At 35.2% G+C, this 25,124-nt stretch overlaps 1 protein-coding gene across 16 annotated transcripts in view; it reads left to right on the top strand.

The window, feature by feature from the left end:
- The window catches only part of TASP1 (taspase 1), a 320,757-nt gene that overhangs the window by 85,782 nt on the left and 209,851 nt on the right, over window positions 1–25,124 (top strand). For all 16 annotated transcript variants that reach the window (XR_015249356.1, XR_015249355.1, XR_015249357.1 and 13 more), the window contains exon 8: window positions 48–154. Coding sequence is in view for 13 of the 16 variants with exons in the window: in XM_086701663.1 (XP_086557789.1) it covers window positions 48–154 (107 nt within the window). In the remaining 3 variants the exon portion in view is untranslated. The remainder of the gene's footprint in view (window positions 1–47; window positions 155–25,124) is intronic.

The following is a 25,124-nucleotide window of genomic DNA, read 5'->3' on the forward strand; positions in this document are numbered from 1 at the left end:
ATTGCTCTAATATTTCTCAAGTGTTATTTTTAATGTTTCTTTTATAGGATTCAGTTTAGCTGCATTTAAAAGAAACAAGAGGAAACTAGAGCTGGCAGAAAGGGTGGAAACAGATTTCATTCAACTAAAGAAAAGAAGACAATCAAGTGAAAAGGTCAGGAGATGTTTGAAATATTAATCATTAATGTATCATCATGGTATCTATAATTTGCATTTAGACATATAAGCTTTAGAATAGTACTTTCCAGTAGGAATACAATGCATGGCACATATGTACTTTTAAGTTTTCCAGTAGCTACATTAAAAAAAGTAAAAAAAAAAAAAATAGGTGAAATTAATTTTAATAATTACTTTATTTAAATCAGTGAATCCAAAATATCTCTTAAAAATGTAACCAGTGAAAAAATTAGTGAGCTATTGAACTTTCTTTTTTCTTTTTTGTATTAAGTCTTCAAAACCAGTGTATATTTTATGCTTATAGCACATCTCAATTATGACACTAAGTTTTCATTGGAAATACTTGGTTTGTACTTATATTTCATAAAATTAACAGTTGAAAAAGTAGGTTTACATAACAGGTTATGCCAAACAAACTTAAAAACTTTCCAATAATTGAATTGAATACATTTTAAAATTAAAATTAATTGATATTTAATAAAATTAAAAATCCAGTTTCCCATATGCCCCTGTCACATTTTAAGTGCTCAGTAGCTACATGTGGCCCATGACTACTGTTTTGGTTCTTACAGCTCTAAATAGTGATTCTTAACATGGCTATTTAGAGGGTAGAGTGTGTTTTAAGGAAATATATATATTGGATTCATGTAGATTTTTTACATTCTAATTACATGTTTCTGTTTTTTATTCTTTTGCATTCTTTGTTTGCATTTCGTGTGTTAATGTGCCATCATGAGTCCATGTGTTGTATTTGTTAGGTGTTTTGAGGGGTAGAAAGAAGTTGAAAGCCGCGACATTCTTGCTTAGCCTGTTGGGGGCCAACAATTCATGTTGGCTGTCTCATATCACATTTGTTTGATGTACTTTGACATCTCATTAATGTTCTTTATTGATTATTCCTTCTATAATTGCTCATATACTGGTTTATGCTTTAGCTGTCATAGTTTTATATTATTTACCCTATATAAAAGCATAATAAATGATCTTTCATAGCTATATATATTTTCCCAGTATGTTGCCACAAGGAATCAAACATTTTGACCCAAATCTTTTCATATTTCTGCCAGAGATGAGTAGGAAATTAGAGGGTGAATGAACAAATTAGTAAATAGATCTTGGTGAAAAGGGATAGTAGTGTGTTTCCGTTTCTTGGGTTATCTGAGGGAGCAAATTTAAGACTTTAAAACCTTTGACCTTTTAAAATACTGTGATAAAATTTGCATGCAGTGAGCAATTTAATCACTTTTATAAATGATTATACCCATGTAACCCATATGCCTGTTAAAGTGTAGAACATATCTAGTTCTTTTGTACTTCCTTTTGGCCAGTCTCCACCTTGTACAGGCAACCACTGCTATGATTTTTCTCATCAAAGATGTTTTGTATTGTTCTTAAACTATGTATAATTGGAATAATACAAAAGGTACTCTTTTCTGTTTGGTTGCTTTCACAAAGTGTTTTTGAGATACTTCTCACTGGCTCATTTTTTTAATTTACTAATTAATATTCTCTAGTATGAATGTACTGTAATTTGTGTCTCCATTCTTCTCTTGTTGGACATTTGGTTTCCAGATTTTAGCTATTCTGAATAAAGCTGCTCTAAACATTCTTATATATATATATATATATATATATATATATATATATATATATATATATATTTTTTTTTTTTTTTCTTTTTTGGACATAAATGTAGGATTTTGATGCAGAGAAGTATCAGTTGAGAATATATTTAGCTGGTCTTATTCAGAAGATTCATTTTTTTTTTCTTCAGAAAATATTTGTTAAGTTGTTACTCTGGGCACTGAGCTGGGTAGGAAGAAAAGCAATGATGAACAACGTGGAGGAAATTCATGATATAATGAAACTATATTTTAGTGGATACAAACAGAAACATATAAGCATACAATTAGGTAAGATAGTTACTATGTTTGGTAACTGTTATGAAGGGAGTCCCTCCTCCCCTGAAGAGGATGTGATACAGAGTACCTTGGATGTGAGAGACACAAGAGAGACTCAAAGCAAGACTCCTTTAGTTAGTGATCAACAGAGACCTGTCTGAGGATATAACATTTGAAAAATCAGAAGTGAGTTTTATGAAGAGTTAGCAGAACTCATTTGAGGCAGAATGAACTGCACGTGCAAGGGTCCTGGTGGGGAGTTAGCATATTGGAGGAATGGAGATGAAAGTCAGTGTGCCTAAAGCAGAGTGCAAGAGGAGAATGGTATGAAACAAAGCTGGAGAGGTAGCGAGGTGCTGGCTCTGCTAGGATCTGGTTGATCATGGGAAGGACTCACAGTTTTATTTCATGACTAATGAGTAGCCATTGATGAATTAAAAGCAGAGAAGTGATGCCATCTCACTCTCATTTTACAAGGTTCTCTTGGGCTGTTTTGTGTTGTATGGTTTTGAGGGTAGGGGCAAGAATAGAAGTGAGGAGACTAGGAAGTTACTATAGTTGGGAGATGTTGACAGTGTAGACTGTGGGTGATAGGGATGAAATTGAAGAGAAGTGAATATATCAGGGATATATTTTGAGAGTTCCTAGAAATACAGGCATTATTGCTGTCTGAGATATTGGGAAAGAAGAGAGAGGAATTAAAAGTTTTAGCTTCAGCAAAACTTTTGCCATTTGCTAAGGTGAGGAGGGCTGGAAAAGGTATGGCTTCATTATGATAGAGGTGGGAAGTGGAAATTTGGCCTATATTCCCTTAATGGACTCAGATTAACCAATACTTCCCATTTTCACCTTAAAACATGTTTCCTGATGCCAACAGCACCCTAAACACCCTGAAGCATTAGTTTAAAACACCCTAAACACCACCTTGTAGTACCATGCTCCTCTGCTGGTTTCAGTTGAATTATATGCCACCTAGAGCCTCATTAGGCTTGCTTTTATCTTTGTATTACATAATTCATTAAGTCTCCTGTAAACTGATGAATACTGAGTTTAAAAAGAGAGTTGTGGGTTTGAAAACTAAGATTGCTGTTTGAGCGCTAACTTGAAAAAATAGAGTTGGTTTATAAAAAATTGCTCTAGAATTAAGTATGGGTAACCCAGCTGTAAAAGATTGAGAAAAATCATAAAAGCATTCTGCATGCAGAGTGCATTGTTAGTGTTTTTATATTCTTGTTCTATTTTAAATAAAATGAAACTTGAAATCGTAGGACAATTCAATGTATTATAGTTTATGTAAGAAAGATGATATGGAACATTTAGTTGTGGGACTGCATTCAAAGAAAAGTCTTTGGTCTTATATAAAAAATTGGCCAGTGAATGAACCTTTGTGTTTTAAATAAAAAGAAAATGTTTAAGTTATGCATACTTTGTTTTTAAACGATTCTCTACTTTACCAAGAGAATATTCAACTTTTGAAAAATTTAACCAACCCCTCATCATACTGGTTAGGAGGATTTTCAATAAAAATCTTGATATAGCAGAAGGAAAGATGAATTGTGGAGTTGGGTTACTATGCATCTGAAGCTTGTGGGCAGATCAGGAGAGAGATTCCCACTTGGAGATTATTGGCATCAAAAGCAATATAAATATATATGGTTAGATAAGCTCACTAAGAGTTTAGAGAAGATAGAGGTCTGAAAATTGAATCCTGGGCCAGTTCAACATCTGCAGGCTGGGAAGAGGAAAACTCAGCAAAGAACGAAGATGCAGCAGGTAAGACAGATGTATCACCAGGGGAACGTCTAGTTAGCCAAGAAAGGAGCAGTTCAAAGTCAGTCATCACCTGGGTCAAGCACCACTGAGAAAAGAGCTAATGAGAATGGAGGACTCACCATTGGAGGCTTTGGGCCTAGATGAGGACAGTTTCTGTGACATAGTGGTTGTTGACCCCGGTGGCATGGATTGATCAGGGAGAAGAGTGTAGGTAACTCTTTTGAGAAGTTTTACCACGGAGCAGTAAGAGAGAGGTATGAGGTCAAGAGACTGTGCCATTGTCAGTTATGGTCTATGAATTCAATGAGTAATGTAACATACAAAGGCTCAAATTTCTTACGTCTATATGAAAATAGTGATATTCTCTCACAAGCACTGTCTGTTATGAGGAAGAAAAGTGATAATAAGTGTCAAGTGCTTTGTGGCTATCATTGATTTAGTCAGATACAATAGTGTTTGCCATTGTGGCCTTCATCTTTAAAGTCACTTAGCCAAGAAAGAAAGAAAGAGAAAGGAAGAAAGGAAGAAAGAAAGAAAGAAAAGAGAAAGAGAGAAAGAAAAAAAGGAAGAAGGGAGGGAAAAAGGAAGGAAATTAGGAAAGAAGGAAAGAAAACTGCTGTCCAAATTAGTTACCTTGGGTGGAGTCTTGTAATGGAGAAAGGGGGCTTGGTAAGGGAGGGAGGTAGTGGTGGATGGAGAGGTTGAATTCAGGCATGATTCTAATAGAATATTTTAGATATCTTAAATGACAGGAAAATATTTTTTAAATGTTTGTTTGTTTAGAGTGAGAATGCACACGAGCCAGGGAGGGGCAGAGAGAGGGAGAGAGAGAATCTCAAGCAGGCTCCATGTTCAACATGGAGCCCGATGTGGGCTTGATCTCATGACCACAAGATCACGACCTGAGCCAATACGGAGTTGGACGCATAACTGACTGAGCCATCCAGGCCTCCTGGGAAAATATTTTTAACATTCAGAATATATGATCATTAATGCATACAAAGCTTTGTGCTTAGCACTGACCAACAGAAATGACTAGGATCCAAGGGCCTGCCATTAGGGAAAGATGCTGGCCAGAGGCTTTGTTTTAATAGATGTTTGCTACATAACCTTGGTAGGCCTTGTCTCTAATAGTAAAGTTAAGAAAACATGCTCACAGAGAGAAACGACCACCAGGTAATGAGCCAATGGGGCAGAAAATTATAAATTTTAAGAGGAGGTGTAGAATTTTTTAGACATATGACAGGAAAGGACAAATAGCTATTTTCTAAATCAGCCTGTATTTAGTTTATTTTTCCTTATCCTGGATGTGTAGTTTCAACATAGTTTTGATTAGCCAGCATTGACTGTGTTTGTTGTCAGTGAACATAGGACTAAGACTACTGTTTGTTGTGGCTACTTAATGTAACCTGTGAGTTGGGTATATAAATATGATAAAAAGAATAGTGTTTGGTAATTGTCCTAATGTTGATATTTTTTGTTACTCAGTGTTGAAGGAAATAAATATTGTCTTGAAAAGTATATGGTACAAAAAGTCAACATTTTTAATTCTGAAAATAAAGTAAACCAGTTAGGCCCTTTTGTTGCATTGATATTTCTTGTTTTTCTTTAAAAATGTAATTGATTGTACAGATATTAGCACAATACCAATAGAAATAAAAATTAAAGCAAGAAAATTATTTAATAGCTTCCTATCTCACTAAATTGTAGTGTTTTTATTTTCCTCAGTCTTTGATCATTTACATTTACGTTTGACTTAGTTTAAAATAAGAATGGTTAATCCATGGAATGTTTTTGGCGGCAAACAATAGAAAACCTGACTGTGGTTAGGATGTGCATGTTTGTCTTCCTGCTCCCTGGCTTCTTGCCATATAATAAAAAGTTTGGAGGTGGTTGGTTGCTGGCATTAGCTTAGGTTTCCAATGATGCTAGAGCCAACATATCTGGGATTCTCTTAGGCCCTTCTCTCATGTCTTTTGCCTTATGGATATAATATAGCTCTTACAATTTTAGATGTCACATCTGCATTCAAGGTGAGAAGAAGAGAGATGATGTGGGTGGGGGAGACTATTGCCAGATGTATCTGTTACTTTTTAAATCTGGGATGCAAGAGTTTTCCAGAGTCTCCCTATAGACTTCCCCTTAGTTATTTTTGGGGGGAGTAGTAGAGAAGGAGCACAATTCAGTCACTTGGCTGTTCTTGGCTGCAAGAGAACTTAGAAAGTTGAGTGGGTCATCCCAATGACTGTCTTTTATATAGCTCATGGCTTGCTGGTGGACACTTTGTTTTCCCAGACAAAATAGTGGTTTTATTGTCAAAGGAGGGGGAAGAGAGTGGTTATTAGGTCTGCAATTTGTAGCATGTGGCATAGGGGGAGAAAGTTTATATGTTTTCCTTCCCCACAATTAACATGTTCCTTATTACTATAAACTGATATTGGGTTAGGCAGCTAATCTACACATAAATTGGATAAAAACATATTTTTCTTGACTTTCAGGATATATAGATTTTAAGATACAATATTAAAACATGAGTAACATAAATTCTTAGTAATTGTCCTTTCTTGGTAATTGGCACCTCTGTTTTTCATTCTTGTTTATTTTTTATAACTTAGAGGAAAGACAGGCTGGAGAGGGAGAAATTACTATTTAACTATAGTATTGTATAATATAAAAATAGTAATTGTTTATTCTCTATTCCACTCCCCTCCACTCCCAACCCTTCCAAATTTTTCTTTTACCCACTTCTTTCCCTTATGGTATATAAACAGTCCATACTTTGTGCATGATAGTGCTGGACCATAAAAATGTGAAAGGTGGAACTGTGTAAAGGGGTCTTAATGGCCAACAATTATACTTGTTCCATGACATTTAAACATTTTTGTCAACACATTAAGAACTCTTTTACTGTTGGTTTTAAATGTATAGAGAAATGATTAAAGGTAAGTAAAACTAATACTTATTTAGTATACTAATTTGAAACATTAGAGGCATTAGAGTGTTTTTATTTCTGCTTTGAAAAAAAAAGTTATCAAGAGGAGTTTGAACAGCGCTTACCTTCTTGTCATGTAACTTATGATACGGTGTGAGCATCTTTTTATGTCATGGTGAATTGTTAGACACCTTTTTAGTTTTGGATCAGGTTCTAACATTTTATCTTTTGCTCTTTCCATGTTGCAAAATACCTCCCAGAGTTTGTTTCCTTCTTGCTTCCCTCCCTGTCTTCCTCCCTCCTTTTCTCCCTCCCTACTGTCTCCTTTGGGTTCAGTTTATTTCTTTATTTATTGTATAGTTGACATACAATATTACAGTAGTTTCAGGTTGTACAACATAGTGATTTGGCAATTTTATACATTACTCAGTGTTTACTATGATAAGCGCAGTCATCATTTGTCATCCTAGGATATTATTACAATATTATTGATTATATTCCCTATGCTGTACTTTTCATTTCCATGGCTTATTTATTTTATAACTGGAAGCTTGTACATCTTAAGCCCTTTCATCTATTTTGCCACTTCCCTCTGGAAACTACCAGTTTGTTCTCTGTATTTATGGGTCTGTTTCTGTTTTTTGTTGTTGTTGTTTGTTCATTTGTTTTGGTTTTTATATTGTACATAGAAGTTAAGTAATATGTACTGGTCTTTCTCTTAGAGTCTCTTTAATGTAAGTGTTTTTTTTTTGTTTTTTTGTTTTTGTTTTTTTTGCCAGTGTCACTTCCTCTGGGACATCTTTGTCCATTTTATCACAACCACATTCCTTATTTATGTTGATAAATTTGTCTTCACCAAGTTCCTCTGACTCTAGAACTAGGAGTCTCTTGAGTGTGTCAGTGTCCGACATACCCACTATTACCTGTTTCTTCTATGACTTCATTTATTTTTGGTTAGAATCACTTCCGGCATTATCACTTTTAATTTCTTGGCCTCGCGTTCATCTTTGCTGGTCAGTTCCTTCTTTTGATGACCATTTTTGGTAAAATGTCATATAAAATTATCACTAGGAGACAAGGAGGCAGCACAGCTACACCCTTTGCTGTCCGTGCACAGTGACCCATCACTGACAGACTTTGAAGGAAGTGACACGATTGATTACTGATTGTGATGGGCCTCTGATGATTACATAGTGATCTGTGAACTGAAGAGCTAAAAGTGAAACTATTCACAGTCAACATACCATGGTAACTGAAATTTGAACCGTGGTGTTGAGTGACTGGTACTGTTTAAACTGTGGTAACTGAAATTGGTACTAGGCAAAGTGAGGACTATGTTTCTGTAAAGGAACCTGAAATATTTGTCCTGTGGAGTTTCCTTCAGTATGAGTTTTGCTGCTCACATATTCATTGTACTTTTCTGTCCTTTTAAATTTCTGCAAATTGGCATCTAGATCTCCCCTGACAGTATTGTCATGAAGTCTCATTGTTCGACTGTGTATCGATAGGTCTTGTGGTATGTGTGATGAAGTGATGACATGTTTTAAATTTACTTTTTGCTTTGTTTTGATACAAAAAGAAAAAAGGTAGTTAGCAATAATCTTTTTCATGTTTGAGAAAGAAAACCTTCATTTTGGAATGAAGTGGTTAGCTCATTGGCCAATGGCTGTGATTGGCTCATGCCACAGGACTGACTGAGTTGCTACAAAGAGGAGATGCTCACACTGGGAAAACAAACAGACTCAATGTACACCATAATCTAGATTTTATAAATATCAGTTTCAAACAGTTAGCCCTGGATATTACTAGAAGGGACTCTTTTATTCTTGGAGTATTAAAAGAAGTTGGGGGTATTGTTTGATCTCAATATATTTGATGTTTTAAGCCTTTTCCCCCCCCTCTTCATTTTTCACAAGCATATTGTTGGAATAGTTTCCATGTTTTTTTCTTTAATAACAGATTTTACAGTTGAATGTACATAGAATTCTTTGCCTCCTCTCACCACTTTTACAAATTAATTTGAGTTTTTAATTAATTTCTTTGGTTTTTAGATAAAGCAGTGCTTGCATAGGGTTGTGCAATGAAAGATAATCAGGTGTTTTCCATTTTGTGAATATCTTTTATTCTCTAATTTCTAAGGACAAGTTGAGAAAAATTTGCAATGCTTTATACAATGTTGTGTGTTCAAAACCACTCTAAAGAGATGCTACAACTTTTAATTTTGTGTTCTTCGCCACCACATAGGGACATCAAATTGGCCACATGTTTCAGAAAGGAAATGTTGGGCCTTGCTTTGTGCGCTTCATATAAATATATTCTATTCTTTTGAAGTATATTGTGGGTAACATTTTTCTCTTTTATCCACCATCTTGAAATTATTATGTAAACGCTTAACTGTATCATACTAAATCACTGTATTTTTTGGGTGAGAGGTAGGTTAAGATCAAAGAAAATAAATGCACAAAAAACAACATATTTTCCTCAGATTGTTCTACTTGTACACATGTATAATGTGTACAGAGAAAGGAGTAATTAGTCTTTTATAGAAATTTACTTGATCTGGAGTTTTGTTGTGTTTCTTAAGAAGATGGTTAATGCGTAGATATGAGTAAACAGAAGAAACTTCTTCGAATTCTCTTTACATAAAGAAATATATATTGAAGCTTTTCATAAAATTGAAAATTCATTGTGAAGTGATTACTTCTGTTTGAAATTATTACTTTGAGTTGTGATATATTAAAAATTATATTTACATCACCTAAGACTATTTTGATTACTGTATAAGCCTATAGAATTGACATGTAAGTCAGATATGTCTGTCTGCGGTTTGTTGTACTTTATGTAGTTAATCAGTTATTTAAATTCAGAACTTTCAATGCTTGATAGCTGGACAATTGCAGAGTTTTTTTTTTTTTTTTTTTTTTTGGTCCTGTTTCAGGAAAAGTTTCTTAGTTCTCACATAAAGATTCACTAGCTAGTAGGTTGGGTTTCTTCCCAAGTCTACCTTGAATTCATGCCAAGCTATGCCTTAAATCTATACTGAGTCTTACAATTGTAAGTGAGATAAGATTGAGGCAAGAAGACATTGTTAACAAATCTTAACTGCTCCTTTTATTTTGTAATGAAAATGACCCGTGGTTTTCCAGGGGACTTGTAAATTGGCATCAGATATTGTCAGCCTTGTAAATCCTCCCTCTCTTTTTAGTATTCAACAGTTCTGTAGACTCTCCTTTAAATTTTAGTGTTTAACAGAATTAGTGGAGGGAAAAAAGAGCATTCCTTCATTATCACTGGAATAGTCCCAGCTGATCTTGTGTATAATGTAGAAATCGCCATATTGTAGCTTTCCTAACAGGAAATACCTTCATTGAATAGAATTTCACTGGGGCTGCAGACAGAAGCCTTTCTATCTGGGAACTGGCTCAGACCATGGTGTTAAGAGCATCAGGTTCTAAGATCTTTGAAATATGTCCTCATATGATATCACAAGGCTCTAATGATCTGGGTTGACCCATTACAGACATAGTAATGCTGACACATGTACAGCTAATAAGACCAGCAGAATGAACCAATATGTGAAAAGACAAGTGTGTGTATACATGTGCGCACACACACAGCAAGAACAAGGGTGTTTTAGGGTCAGAAGACAAGAACCAGTGCTTAATTAGGTTGAAGGAAAACTATCAGAGCTCTTAAAGGCTTGATTGCGCTACTTCTCTAATCAGCAACCCTTCTCTAATCTTCTGATCTATTTACCAGAAGATTTTGATAAATAGGTAGTTGCTGGGAACTATTGATAATTCAGGAGGCTGGAATTACTTGAATGGAGGGAGAAGGGTAGGCTGAGAGATGGGGCATAGTAGTTCACGAGTTCTAGTTTAGGTCTGTCATTGGTCAAGACTCTCTAAGCAGTAAAGTCAGCATGTTGAACCAGGTGATTACCATGGTTCTTTCCAGCTTGAGAATTCTCTGATCTATTTTCAGTAGCAACGTGGAGTTTGTCCAAACCCCCTTCCTAGATCCTCTCATTAATAAGAGATTCTTTTTTTCTAGTGTATTCTAAACCTGACATGATTAGATTCATCTGAGGAGTTTTACAACTCTAGGTTCTGAGGCACTACTCTCAATATACTGAATCAAAATCTGCAGGGATGGATAAGTTATTTGGCCAGCTTTTGAGAATTATTACTTTGTTCTTCCTAATATGTCACAGTGGGTCTAGAAAAACATCTGCATAGTAATAATTGTTTAAATAAACACAGAACATTCTAGGGGAGTTAGGAATTACATAATTTGGTTGATAACTTCATGTGCACTGTCACTCAGTTGGCTCTCCTCCAGGTAAACTAGAACTTCTTTCTCCCTTTTCTGTGCTTCATAGTTTCTCTCCAGGTCATTATCATCGTCCATAGGCATCTGTTTTAGTTACCATAGTTTTTCAGCTTGGCATATAATAAGTGCTCAGTAAACATTTGTTTAATGAATACATGCACTGTTTTTTGTTTTGCTTGTTTTGTTTGCTTGTTTGTTGGTATTATTACCACCATCTAGTCCATAAATTTCCATCCTTGATGGGTAGACAGTAGCAGTATCTGCATAACTGGTTTCCCTGCTTTTAGTCTTTTAGTCTCAGTTCCTCTTTGATCCTGTATATTATTCCAGGATATATTTCTTTAAAAATACCTGAATTGCTTTTGTTGTTTGGGAAGGAACCTTAATAGAGTCTTTACCCTCCGTAGCTTAAAATCCAACTTTTCAGTCTAACTTTACAAATCCTCTTGAAACTTGGACCCAACCTACTTTTCTATTATTTTTCTTCTGGAATAATCTTTTTCTCTTGCCAAATATATTTGATTTTTTATGAATTTCATGAAAGTCTTTACTTCTGTGTTTTTGCTTATGTCTTTTTTTTTCATGGAATAAATAATAATTAATAATGGAATTCTAGCCACTTCTGCCTACTGAAATTCTGGTCCAAGTCCTGTCCTCCTTTAACAACTGGCTGAAATGCTACCCAGATAGGAACAAATTTCTTCCTTTTACTTTGTGCATATAATGGTCATTCAATAAATTCTTATTGAATTGAACTCTCTATACCTTTGCCATTTTGAGGTTGGTGTGTATGGTTATTTTATAATATTTGTGTTGGCTCATGGAGCCATGAGTATTTTGTTTTTTCATCCTTATCACAGTGCCTAGAAACAGTACTTTTACTCAGTTAACATTACTAACTTAAACATCTACAAAAGATGATTGTAATTTTAATTTTGACAGAGAAAACCATATAATGTTATTTCCTTCAATTTTAAGTTTTATGGTCTTTCAAGATAAGTTTGAATCTATTATTTAAGTGTTTCAAGCAATACTTTAGTCTAAACAATGCTTCGCTATTAAGAGTAAGCTTGTTTCTCGGGATGTAATGAAAAGAGAGGATATCTGAAATATTACTAATAATATCACTGTACTTCTTCAATATTGTAAAGATCTGAAGATACTATATAAGTAAGTGAGGGAGATGATTGTGGGGAAATAATATTTTAGAAACAGCCCCCAGTCTCAACCAACCATTCCAAAGAGGTGAGTCAGGAAGTGCCCACAAGAGGGCGTGCCCATCTAGAGAAAATTTGACCATGTCTCTTTCCTGTTATGCAGGTAAAAATGTCTGTTTTACAAATGCACTTCTAGATCATGTCTTTTTTTCCCCCCCACTTAAGAAAAAGAATGGACTCTCACCACTATAAGAATTTCTATCCATTTTCTAGCACTTGTTTATTTTGGTTGTGTGATTTTTCCAAGGGCAGGTGACAGAATGGAAATGGGGATTGCCTTGCAAGCTAAATTTATGAAGCTGTTATTGTGCTTTTGTGTGTGTGTGTGTGTGTGTGTGTGTGTGTGTGTGTGTGTGTTGAGCATTTTCATTTTTCAAGCATTACCATCTCTTCTGTGGTCATTTTGGGTCATTTGCTCAAGGGATAGATAGTGCTTTGTTTTCATTGCTGCATAGATTTGTGTAGCCCGAGGTTACGTGGAACTCACCAGCAAGTCACCTTGAGGAGTACACAGGCTTTGAGTGATGCTCCGCCAGAGCCCTCTTTTATGCCGGCTTTTATATAGGTTTAGGGAGTAAATGGAGCATATAGCACCTAGGCCCTGACCACTATATTTAGTCAAGGGGAATGAAACAAAAGAGAAATCACACTATGTATTATGTGCCGGAAGAATGAAGCCATCGGTGAGAGCTATGGGAATTAGTAGGGTGGAGAAATCACTCTAAACTCTCTTGAGTTTCTCATGGTAGGTTTTATGGAAGAGGTAGAATTTAAGCTGGGTCTTGGATAAAGGGTAGGACTCAGGTATCTAGGTGGAGAGAAAGAGAAAGCCTTAGGTTTAGAAGCCTGTAAGTAGATATGCTTGGTTGTGCTACAGAGTTTCTGCAGGACCGTGGTTTAAAATGCAAGTGATTCTGGGGTCCAGCCAGGTGGCCTAAATGTGTGAGACAATCTAGAGAGGTGGAGCAGGTGGTGATACATGTTCCATTTTAAGGTATTCAAAACGCAAAATGTCTAACACCAAAATTACACTTTGCTGTTGAAAGCAAACTCTGGTTTTGGCAGTTTTTAATCCCTGGTGAGGGAATGACAGTTGATCAGATTCAACTGTGCACAAAATTTAGCATAGTAAAATAGGCCATAGAGGAATTAAGTCCATAGCCAGAGTTCTCCCTGAACATTTGTCTACTTTTTTTGTTTTTTTGACATTTATCTACTTTTATTTGTACTTTTAATTGTCCTTAAGAGCCAATGAGAATATTTTGAAATATGTATGAATGGGGCCCATCCTGGTGACTATTTGTCATTAAACACAGGCTTTTGAGTGTTGAGAGTCTGAAGATATCCTTGAGATTGAGTGGCATTAGAATTTCTAAGATATAGTACTATCATAATTAGTTTAGACGGATTTTATATCCTAGAATATACTTAGCTCCTCTCCTACTCTTTGTGATTCTTTGATTTCTTCCTACCTTCTAATAAAATTTTAGGGGCGCCTGGGTGGCGCAGTCGGTTAAGCGTCCGACTTCAGCCAGGTCACGATCTCGCGGTCTGTGAGTTCGAGCCCCGCGTCGGGCTCTGGGCTGATGGCTCAGAGCATGGAGCCTGTTTCCGATTCTGTGGCTCCCTCTCTCTCTGCCCCTCCCCCGTTCATGCTCTGTCTCTCTCTGTCCCAAAAATAAATAAAAAACGTTGAAATTAAAGTCTAAAAAAAAAAAAAAATTTTTTAAGCTATTGAGGAATAAAAGGAGAAAAAGTATGTGGGCACTTTTTCTTTCCTTTTTGTTTTTTAATATCTTTATGTCTTAATATATCATCTTTAGTAGTTGTGTATTTATGATTTTTAATAATTATATTTTTGTGGGTATACTCATATAGTTATATGGTCAAATAGATGTTGCTATACTTTTAAAGTCTCATATCAAATAAAGTAACTTATTACTTTGTTATTAAAGTCAGTGTCAAATATTCAATCTGGAGAGGGTTGACTTTAAATCCAGGTTAAATGACCCATCCCAACTGTCATGGTGTTTCATTGGCAGGAATAGACTCCAGATTGTCCAAGTTACCTTCTAGTCCTTTATCTGTTATTCCCCACTGCTTTAAGACTCAGTTCAAAGGCCAGTGGAGCTCTGGTATTTAAAAGAAAAAGTGTAATTTTATCCAGAGAAGGTAAATGTATGCCCTGAAATGAAAGAAAGACCAGAGGTCCAGACCATGGCCAGGTGTTCCTGGAAAGAGCCAAATTGGACAACTAAATTGAAAAAGGTTGCCTGCTCTTATTAAAGAGACTTTGTTGCTGTCTATTTAATTAGCAAGGTCTTAGTTCATTTACTTGGGTGTTTTTTAATCTGCTCAGGTAATGAAGTTCATAGCCTATTAGTGAGTATGCTGGTAGCATGTTGCACTATCTCTGTCACTGAAGTACTATGATATACGTGCCTATATGAAGTAAAACTGCTAAATAGTTTTGATTCCCTCCTCCCTTGAACATGTTTCTCAGACAGCGTTGACTGAGTTTAGTCTCCAGTGGAAAAACAAAGTTAAAGTATATTTTGTGTATTACTTACATAGAGTTTTTAGGAAAGCAGTTTGGAATTAAAGAAAGTGAACAGGTTAGTTAAAAATGAGAAGAATGTGATCTGGTGCCAAATGACCCCAGAGGATGGGAGGGCAGTAAAGAAGTGTTATCAAAAGAAAAACATTGGATGGGAGAATGTGATCAATATCAAGACATATAATTTCTTTATAGATTAGGTGAGGCTTAATGTTTGATGGTAAGAGTAAGTTTGTTTTGAACAGTAGTCCAGAGGGTATGCAAAACCTCCTGAAATAAAAAGCATTCCTATATTGTAAAAAATGAGTCTGGACTTCAGTGTGGTTATTATGAGGACCAGCCAAAGATTTCATACTTTTGGGAAAGGACCTATTCAGGAGTGATGTGCAAAAAGCATTGCATTTAGGGAAGATCTAAATATGAAATAATCAGAGAGAAATATGTGAGGTAATAGGAAAACTGCTTTAGATAGGCTGAGTTTGGATCATGCAAATATATTGAGCAAGATGCAGTTTCAGAGGGCACAGAGTTTGATTTATTGATGAAGGTCAATTAAAAAAATATTTAGTTACGGTACTTTTGTTAGTTGCTGCTTACAGGTGGATGAGGAACAAGACAAGACACAAAAGATCCTAGGACAAGCCAACATATAGAGTCTTCCCATAGAGGGGAGAGCCACCTGTTTTAGGTTGGACCTTTAGATGCAGGGGCATCCTACGTGGTTGGGTAGAGATTAAGGAAATCCTTTCTGGAGTTATTTGAGACCTCAATGGCAATATTTTGGCGTGGGATGGGGAAAGAGGGCAAAGGAGTGGGGACCCACTTTTGTACTGGATGAAGTGTGAGTTCGGAGGGATGCCAGTATCTGCTATTACTCCAGAGAGCCAAGGTTCTCTTTAGGGGAGAAGGTAGGAGGGCTGGATCTTTGCTGAGATTTAGGTGATATACAGAGAAAATTATTGCCTATAAGACTTAATTTGTTCATTCATTCAATAAGTAGTTTTTTCACAGAACTGACTTGCCTTTTTTTTTTATCTACGTATTTAATGTTTGTCTTTCACTGATTTTTCTCTATTTTCTCCTTTCTCTTTGTGTTTATATTGTCCTCTAACTTCTTTAGTTGGACACTTAGGCCCCTTTTTGTTCTTTTCTAATACCAACATTTGGGGTATAAATTTTTCTCTACCACTTTTGCTGTATGCCACAAATTTTGAAATGTAATATTTTTATTATTCATTATTAAATATTTTTGTTTCTATTTAGATTTCTTATTTGAGTCATAAGTTATTTCAAAGTGTTTTTTTTTTAATTTCCAAATTTTATTTAATTTTATTGACTCCTAACTTAATTGTATCATATTCAGAGAGCATGTTCTATTTGATACCATTTCTTGAAATTTGTTGTAATTTAGTTTATGGTTTAGTGTATGATCAGTTTTTACACATATTTATATGTGTTTGAAAATAATGTTTCCCCTCTAATTGTTACTCTCCTCTAATTGTTCACTTTGCAATCACACTTTTTAAATCAAAAAAAAATTTTTTAATAGTTTATTTTTTGAGAGAGAGAGAAAGAGGGAGAGAGTGAGCGAGCAGGAGAGGGGCAGAGAGAGAGGGAGAGAGAGGAATCCCAAACAGGCGCCATACTGTCAGTGCAGAGCCTGATGTAGAGCTCAAACTCACCAACTGTGAGATCATGTCCTGAGCTGAAATCAAGAGTTGGACTTAACCGACTGAGCCACCCAGGTGTACCTACAATCACACTTTTTGATGTATAATTTGGGTCTCCTGTTTCTTACTTGTAATTGAGAGAAATGTGTTGAAATATCTCATCATGAGGTATGGTTTATTGCTTTCTCCTTGTTGGTGTGCTTTTGCTTTATGTACATTTGAGGCTATTCTTTTTAGGTACATACAAATTTAGAATTATTGTATCTCTAATTATATCTGGTGCAGTTAAACTTTCAGCATTTGTGATGTAGAGACTCTATCACTATTAATACCTTTTGTCTTAAAACTTACTTTGCTTATGTTTGATTAGTACTTGTTTGGTATATCACTTTCTTCCCCATTTACTCTCAACTTTTGCATATCCTTATGCTTTAGGCACATCCCTTATAAATAACATGTAGCCATATTTTAAAACCCAACCTGACATTCTAATAGCATGTTATTTTTATTTTTAAAGATAATATTAGTTTTGATTTACATCAGTTTTGCCATTTCATTTGCTTACGTATTCCTTCTTTCATGCCTGACTGTCCTACTTGGATTATTGTCTTAAATCTGTTTGGGCTGCTCTAACAATATACTATAGACTGGGTAGCTTATAAACAACAGAAATTTGCTTCTGACAATTCTGGAGTCTGGGAAGTCCAACATGAAGCCCCAGGCAGATTTGGTGTCTGTTGAGGGCCTGCTTCTAGATGGCCGTCTTTGTGCTGTAACCTCATATGGCCCAAGGGGCAGGGGAGCTTCAAGGGCCTCTCTAGAAGGGCATTAATTCCATTCATGAGGGCTCTGCTGTGTTTCAATGTCCCACCTCCTAATAGCATCACGTTGGCAGGTAGGATTTCAACATGTGAATTTTGGAAGGACACAGACCTTCAGATCACAGCAATTATTTTCATTCTCTTGAAGTATATAATTCACTTGTTTATTCATGCATCCATTCAACAAATAGTTATTGAATACCTAAGAGATGTCAAGTACTTTTCTCAGTGCTTAGCAAATTTTAGTGAATAAACTATACAAAGATTACTGCCTTTGTGGAGCTTCCAATCTTGTGGGTGAGATTGGCAATTTAAATAATGCAAAAATAAATTGTACACTTTAGACAATGTTGAAATATTATGGAAGAAAAATAAAGTTGAGCCAAGAAAGGGAGATTAGGTGTGCTCATGAGTCAGTGGTAGAGAGGATATAGTATTAATCATGCTCCGTGGAGGGCAGCTTGTAGTATTAAAAAGAATGGTCCTTCAGGCTTTCATTAAGTGCAGATCTCTTGGTGGTAACCTCATTTTATTTATTCATTTACAAATGCCTTTATTTTATTTTTGTTCCTAAAAGGTAATCTTGTTGGGCACCTACTTCTAGGTTTATAGTTCCTTTTCTCTGTGTACCTTGAAGATGTACCACTGTCTTCTGGCTTTCATTGGGGTTTGGGAAATTCTCTTATTCTGTTGTAGGTGATCTTTTCTTTCTATCTGTCTGGCTCCTTTCCTTTTGTGGCTTCTGGGGGATCTGGATTCTAATATTTCAGCAGTTGTGGGAAATTTTAGCTTTCTTTCTTTCATTATTTTCTCTTTATTTTGTCTCCTCCTTCCAGTTGGACATTTGTTAGACTCATCCATATATATATATTTTTTTTACCACCTCTTTGATGTTTTCTATCACCTTCTCCCCCTACTTAAAATACTTACTACTTAAAATTGATTGTAATCAAATGTGTATTGAATGTTATATAAACATAAATATAAATGTGTTATAATATTAGGAAAAAATTACAAAATTTGTTCATGACTTGGTTTTTGAATTCTTGATTGTGTACTTTTAGATAAATACATCTGCTATTGATTTTTTTAAAGGTAAAACTAATGTACAGTGCAACGCACACATCTTAATTCATCTTTGATGAATTTTGACATTTATAAACCCATGTAACACATACCACTATCAAAATATAAAACATCATTACTCCAGAAAATTTTCTCATGCTCCTTCATAGTCAACCTTGCCTCCCAAAACAACACTTTTCTGATTCTTTCTCACCATAGAGGAGTTTTACCTTTTCTGAACCTTCATATAAATGGGATATGTTATGTACTCTGTTGTGTCCAGCTTCTTTGATTCAGTATATGTCTAAAAGGTTATCCATACTGTTGTGTGTATCACTAGTTCCTTTTCATTGCTGGGCATTCCTTCCCTACTGACTGTATCACAATGTGTGTACCCATTACCCTCTTGATAGGTAGGCATTGTGTTGTTTCCAGGTTTGGCTATTGCAGTTAAAAGTGCTGTGAACATTTTGACAAGTCTTTTGTCATATATATTTTGATTTCTCTTGGGTAAGTACATAGAGGTTTAAATTCTGGGTGTATATTTCATTTAGGATTAAAAATTTTTGATTTAAAATTTAAAAATTGTGATTAATATTTATTCCAGAAAAATAAGAAGCCAAATAAGAAATAAGAAGCCAAATAAGAAGCCTAAGCATGTTGATCAGATGAATGCAATTTAATGATCTAGCTAATATTATCTAAGGGCTTTGTCAGAATTATCATTCTTAAATTCCTCAATTTTTATTTCAACTCCAGTATATCTTACGTTTACTCTCCTTAACCAGTGGTTCATTATAAGTATAAAATAATTTTAATTATGTAGCATATTAATATGAATAAAAATGATTTAAAGCTGTGTGGAACTCCCCTTGTGGTTTTTACTCTTCAGCTGTGTAATAAGTTAAGTCATGAGTATGTTCATCTGGGCTTTTCCATCACTTATACATGATCACTCAACATGCACACCGAGGCTCTCAAACTGTTCCATTTTGAACCAAACAAGAAACAAAAAACCCCAAAAACAAATAAACAAAAACAAAACAACAAAAAAAAAAACACACCTTACTGTAGTTAATTGAAATGTTATTTTAAAAACCAAGATTAAAATCATTGCTTTTTTTTACCTTGAATGTTGCGAGCCTTAGAACACTGTGTAAGTATTCTGCCATTTGGAAAGCATTGCCCTTTGTGGTCTTTGAGAGTTTGGAACTTTAGGTAATCCTCTGGAACTTTGTTATGGTATGAATTTATAATTAAAGCTGTAATGTAGAATATTAAAATCCCTTAAGAGCATGATTAACCCATGCCTTTTTTTTCCAGTTCTGTAATATTTTTTTTATTTTTTAATTTTTTTAATATAATTTATTGTCAAATTGGTTTCCATACAACACCCAGTGCTCATCCCTGCAGGTGCCCTCCTCAATGACCATCACCCACTTTCCCCTCTCTCCCACCCTCCATCAACCCTCACTTTGTTCTCAGTATTCAAGAGTCTCTTATGGTTTGCCTCCCTACCTCTCTGTAACTTTGTTTTCCCCTTCTCCTCCCCGATGGTCTTCTGTTAAGTTTCTCAAGATCCACATATGAGTGAAAACATATGGTATCTGTCTTTCTCTGCCTGACTTATTTCACTTAGCATAATACTGTCCAGTTCCATCCACATTGCTGCAAATGGCAGGCTTTCATTCTTTCTCATTGCCAAGTAGTATTCTATTGTATCTATAAACCACATCTTCTTTACCTATTCATCAGTCGTTGGGCATTTAGGCTCTTTCCATAATTTGGCTATTGTTGAAAGTGCTGCTGTAAACATTGGGGTATATGTGTCCCTATGCATCAGCACTCTGTATCCCTTGTAAATACCTAGCAGTGCTATCACTGGGTCATAGGGTATTTCTATTTTTAATTTTTTGAGGAAACTTCACACTGTTTTCCAGAGCGGCTGCACCAGTTTGCATTCCCACCAACAGTGCAAGAGGGTTCCCGTTTCTCCACATCCTCACCAGCATCTGTCGTCTCACCTCACCAGCGTGAGGTGGTATCTCAGTGTGGTTTTGATTTGTATTTCCCTGATGAGGAGTGACGTTGAGCATCTTTTCATGTGTCTGTTGGCCATCTGGATGTCTTCTTTGGAAAAGTGTCTATTCATGTCTTCTGACCATTTCTTCACTGGATTATTTGTTTTTTGGGTGTGGAGTTTGGTCAGTTCTTTATAGATTTTGGATACTAGCCCTTTATCCGATATGTCATTTGCAAATATCTTCTATTCTGTTGGTTGCCTTTTAGTTTTGTTGATTGTTTCCTTTGCAGTGCAGAAGATTTTTATCTTGATGAGGTCCAAATAGTTCATTTTTGATTTTAATTCCCTTGCTTTTGGAGATGTGTCGAGTAAGAAATTGCTGCAGCTGAGTTCAGAGAGGTTTTTTTCCTGCTTTCTCCTCTAGGGTTTTGATGATTTCCTGTCTCACATTCAGGTCCTTCATCCATTTTGAGTTAATTTTTGTGAATGGTGTTAAGAAAGTGGTCTAGTTTCATTCTTCTGCCTGTTGCTGTCCAGTTCTCCCAGCACTATTTGTTAAAGAGACTGTCTTTTTTCCATTGGATACTCTTTCCTGCTTTGTCAAAGATTAGTTGGCCATAAATTTGTGCGTCCACTTCTGGGTTTTCTATTCTATTCCATTGGTGTATGTGTCTGTTTTTGTGCCAATACCATACTGTCTTGATGATTACAACTTTGTAGTAGAGACTAAAGTCTGGGATTGTGATGCTTCCGGCTTTGGTTTTCTTCTTCAATATTACTTTGGCTATTTGAGGTCTTTTGTGGTTCCATACAGATTTTAGGATTGTTTGTTGTAGCTTTGAGAAGAATGCCGGTGCAATTTTGATTGGGATTGTATTGAATGTGTAGATTGCTTTGGGTAGTTTTAACATTTTAACAATATTTATTCTTCCAATCCATGAGCATAACCCATGCTTTTTTAACTTTATTTTTATTTTGAGCTAAAAATATTTTTGTTAAGTTTTTTATTTTTGTTGAGTGATTTAGAAAATAAATAACAATCATTATTTACTTTTTTTCCTTTGTTGTAGATATGTTTGGCACTAATTTATGTGGTGCTTCACAGATATTTAATGCATATTTGTTAAAGACAATAAAGAATTATTTAAGAATAGACACTTTTTTCTTCTAAGATTTTATTTAAATTCAAGTTAGTTAACATATTGGTGTAGTATTAGTTTCAGGAGTAGAATTTAGTGATTCATCGCTTACATATAACACCCAGTGCTCTTCCCAAGAAGTGTCCTCCTTAATGCCCATCACTCATTTAGCCCATCCACCACCCACCTCCCTCCATCAACTTTTAGTTTGTTCTCTATAGTTAAGAGTCTCTTATTGTTTGCCTCTCTCTCTGTTTTTCTTTTCTTTTGTTTTATTTTCTTTCTTAAAGTTACTTACTCATTTTTTTTAATTTATTTTGAGACAGAGAGAGAGCAGGAGAGGAGCAGAGAGAGAGGGAGAGAGAGAATCCCAAGCAGACTCCATGTTGTCAGTACAGATCCTGATGCAGGACTCAATCTCATGAACCCGTGAGATCATGACCTGAGCTGAAATCAAGAGTCAGATGCTTAACCAATTGAGCAACCCAGGCACTCCTGTCTGTTTTTATCTTATTTATTTTTCCTTCCTTTCCCCTATGTTCATCTGTTTTATTTCTTAAATTACACATATGAGTGAAATCATGTGGTATGTATCCTTTCCTGACTGACTTTCTTTGCCTAGCATAATACTCTCTAGTTCCATCCATGTCATTGGAATGGCAAGATTTCATTCTTTTTGATTGCTGAGTAATATTCCATTTTATATAGATACCACATCTTCTTTATCCATTCATCAGTCAGTGGACATTTGGGTTCTTTCCATAACTTGTCTGTTGTTGATAGTGCTGTATAAACATTGGGGTGCATATGCCCCTTCAAATCAGCATTTTTGTACCCTTTGGATAAATACCTTCTAGTGCAATTGCTGGGTCGTAGGGTGGTTCTATTTTTAACTTTTTGAGGAACCTCCATACTGTTTTCCAGAGTGGCTATACCAGTTTGCATTCCCACTAACAGTGTCAGAGGGTTCCCTTTTCTCCCCATCCTCGCCAACATCTGTTGTTTCCTGATTTGTTAATTTTAGCCATTCTGACAGGTGTGAGATGATATCTTATTGTGGTTTTGATTTGAATTTCCATGATGATGAGTGATTTTTAATGTGTCTGTTAGTCATTTATATGTCTTTAACGATAGACATCTTGACTGTAGTTCACAGAAACATCATTTATAGTATTGGGCATCAGAAGGGTGAAGAGAGAAGAAAACGGTCATTGGGTGTTCTTATATCCACATTTTCCTTGGTTTCAGCCAAGCCAGACACATGAGAGTAGGTAATTCTAGCTAAATCATACTTTGTTTACACATACCTGATATACTCTAGACCTACAGTGGCCCCACTGTGGGGCTGGTTTGTGGAAGATAGACATGGAGCCAGATCTAGGTCTCTTGTAGCCAGAGCTATCATTCCATGGTTATGATACTAAAAGATCGCAAAGCTTTATGCTGCCATTGCTGTATTGTCATGGAGGGCATCAGTCATCTGCTTTGCTCAAGTGGAAACTCATGTCAGTTATAATACAGCTCATAAACCTAACAAAAGTGTATTATGAAGGTTTGGTATCTTCTCAAAAAATATATTTCTGTCTTTATTATTGTATTAGGATAGTTCCACCATATACCAATTTCAGGATGCACTTATATATTTGAGATATTATTCTTTCCTTGTAGCTCTTTGATATTTGAGTAATTCTGTGTAGAAGAAATACCAGGTTAATGAGATAAGTAACTGATAGATGGTGTCTCTTGGCAGATTTCTGAGTTAGAATGCAGGTTAGAGGCATAATTTTCTGGTGGGAAGTACGTAAACTTTATTTTAAGAGATTTATTCCTTTTAAAGTAGTTCACGTGTTACCTAATTTAATTTTTACACAATTGTGTAATAGCAATCTCCAATTTGGAGCAGAGAATAATAAAAACTTTTGACATTAAGCCCACCAGTGATTACTAGTTTCTTGGTTACTTGAAGAAAATTTTATTTCAGTGTTTTCCATAACACATGAAATCTCTGTGCCAACTTTAGATACATGTGTTTATTATAAGGAGAACTATGGTCTGTACAGTTGCTTTTTAGTCACAATTTTATCAAAAAAATAATGCAAATAGCATGTTTCAGTCAAGGACAATAAGTGCATGTGTACCTATGTGGTGCATATACTTTCAAGTATTTATGGAGTGTAAGAGCATAATAGTAGCTCTATATAGTAACAGTCATTGTGTGTTTTTTAACCTTTCTAAGATTTCATTTCTGTACAAATGAGTTCTGTGAAATTATTATGGCCAAAATACCAGTGTTTGTCTTTCACTCAATTTATCTACACTTCATAAAAATGCTTAAGTATTACTTCATCATCCTTAAATTTGCCTTTCAGAATGTGAAATATATGAACTAATTCTTGAATATTTATGAAGTAATTCTGATTTTTGCAGGTGTTGCAAGCCCTTAGGAATATTTAGCTTAATTTGGAACAGGATTCTTTATTTTTTGCTTGATTTTTCATTTTTGAAAACTAAGTTACAGTAAATCCATCTATGTATAATATTTTTGTATTTTTCTATAGTAGTTTGGTTAGACATGAGTCCTCATAGTTTATGATATCATGATTGAAATGCTAAGAGAGTTGTCTTATAAGTAATGTATATCATTATGTATACATTATGTATCCCCTTAGTAAAATTCTGTTTTACAGAATGCATGGGATCAAAAGTCACAGTTAATGAACTAATACCCTTTCTTGACTTTATTGTTGTTAAGGAAGTGTTTTACAGTTTATATTTATTCATATGAGAGTTATCTATTTCTAAAAAAAACAGTATGAGATCAATAGTTTAAAATACTCTATGTTCATTGTGGTATGATCATGGTGATACGCTACCAACTGATAGTTGAACCAGATAGAACTTAAATCTTGTATGCTGACATAATGATAGTCTTAGGTGGTTTAAATTTCTCCTTCAGCATATTTGTGCCCATAAAATTATTTGCCTTAAAATGAGTAGAACAGATATTTGGCTGAAAATGAATCCTGTAGGATGCTGTCTTACCTTATTTCTTAAGGTAGGTTCTAGGAACCAGCAACATCAGCATTATGGGGGAAGTTTGTTAGATATACAGTCTTGACCAATGCCAGATTACTTAATCAGAATCTACACTTAATAGATTCTCAGATGATTTGTGTGTACCTTAAAGTTTGAGAAGGCCTCCTGTAGAAGACATAAGACTTGGTATTTGGGTAAGGAACAAACACTTCTCTATCTGAGGTTGAAGTGCAAGAGTATAAAGATTTAGGAATTATTTCTTAGAATAATGAAATGTTTCTCCTTAAAGTACATTTCTCTTTGGGATTCCGCCCCGCCCCCCGCTTCTTTTTTTTTTTTTTCCTGGAATAAAATGTGTCTAATGCAATTCTTTACTTTGATGCTTTCATCTTACCTACCAAAGAAGATAAACTTCACTTCTTCCATACCAAATGAACAAACCTAATTATTGTTAAGTCTTCCCTAAGATAGTGGCATCCTG

Source organism: Puma concolor, chromosome A3, assembly GCF_028749965.1.
Source record: "Puma concolor isolate L17-30 chromosome A3, mPumCon1.1.hap2, whole genome shotgun sequence".
NCBI classification, from domain to species: Eukaryota; Metazoa; Chordata; class Mammalia; order Carnivora; family Felidae; genus Puma; species Puma concolor.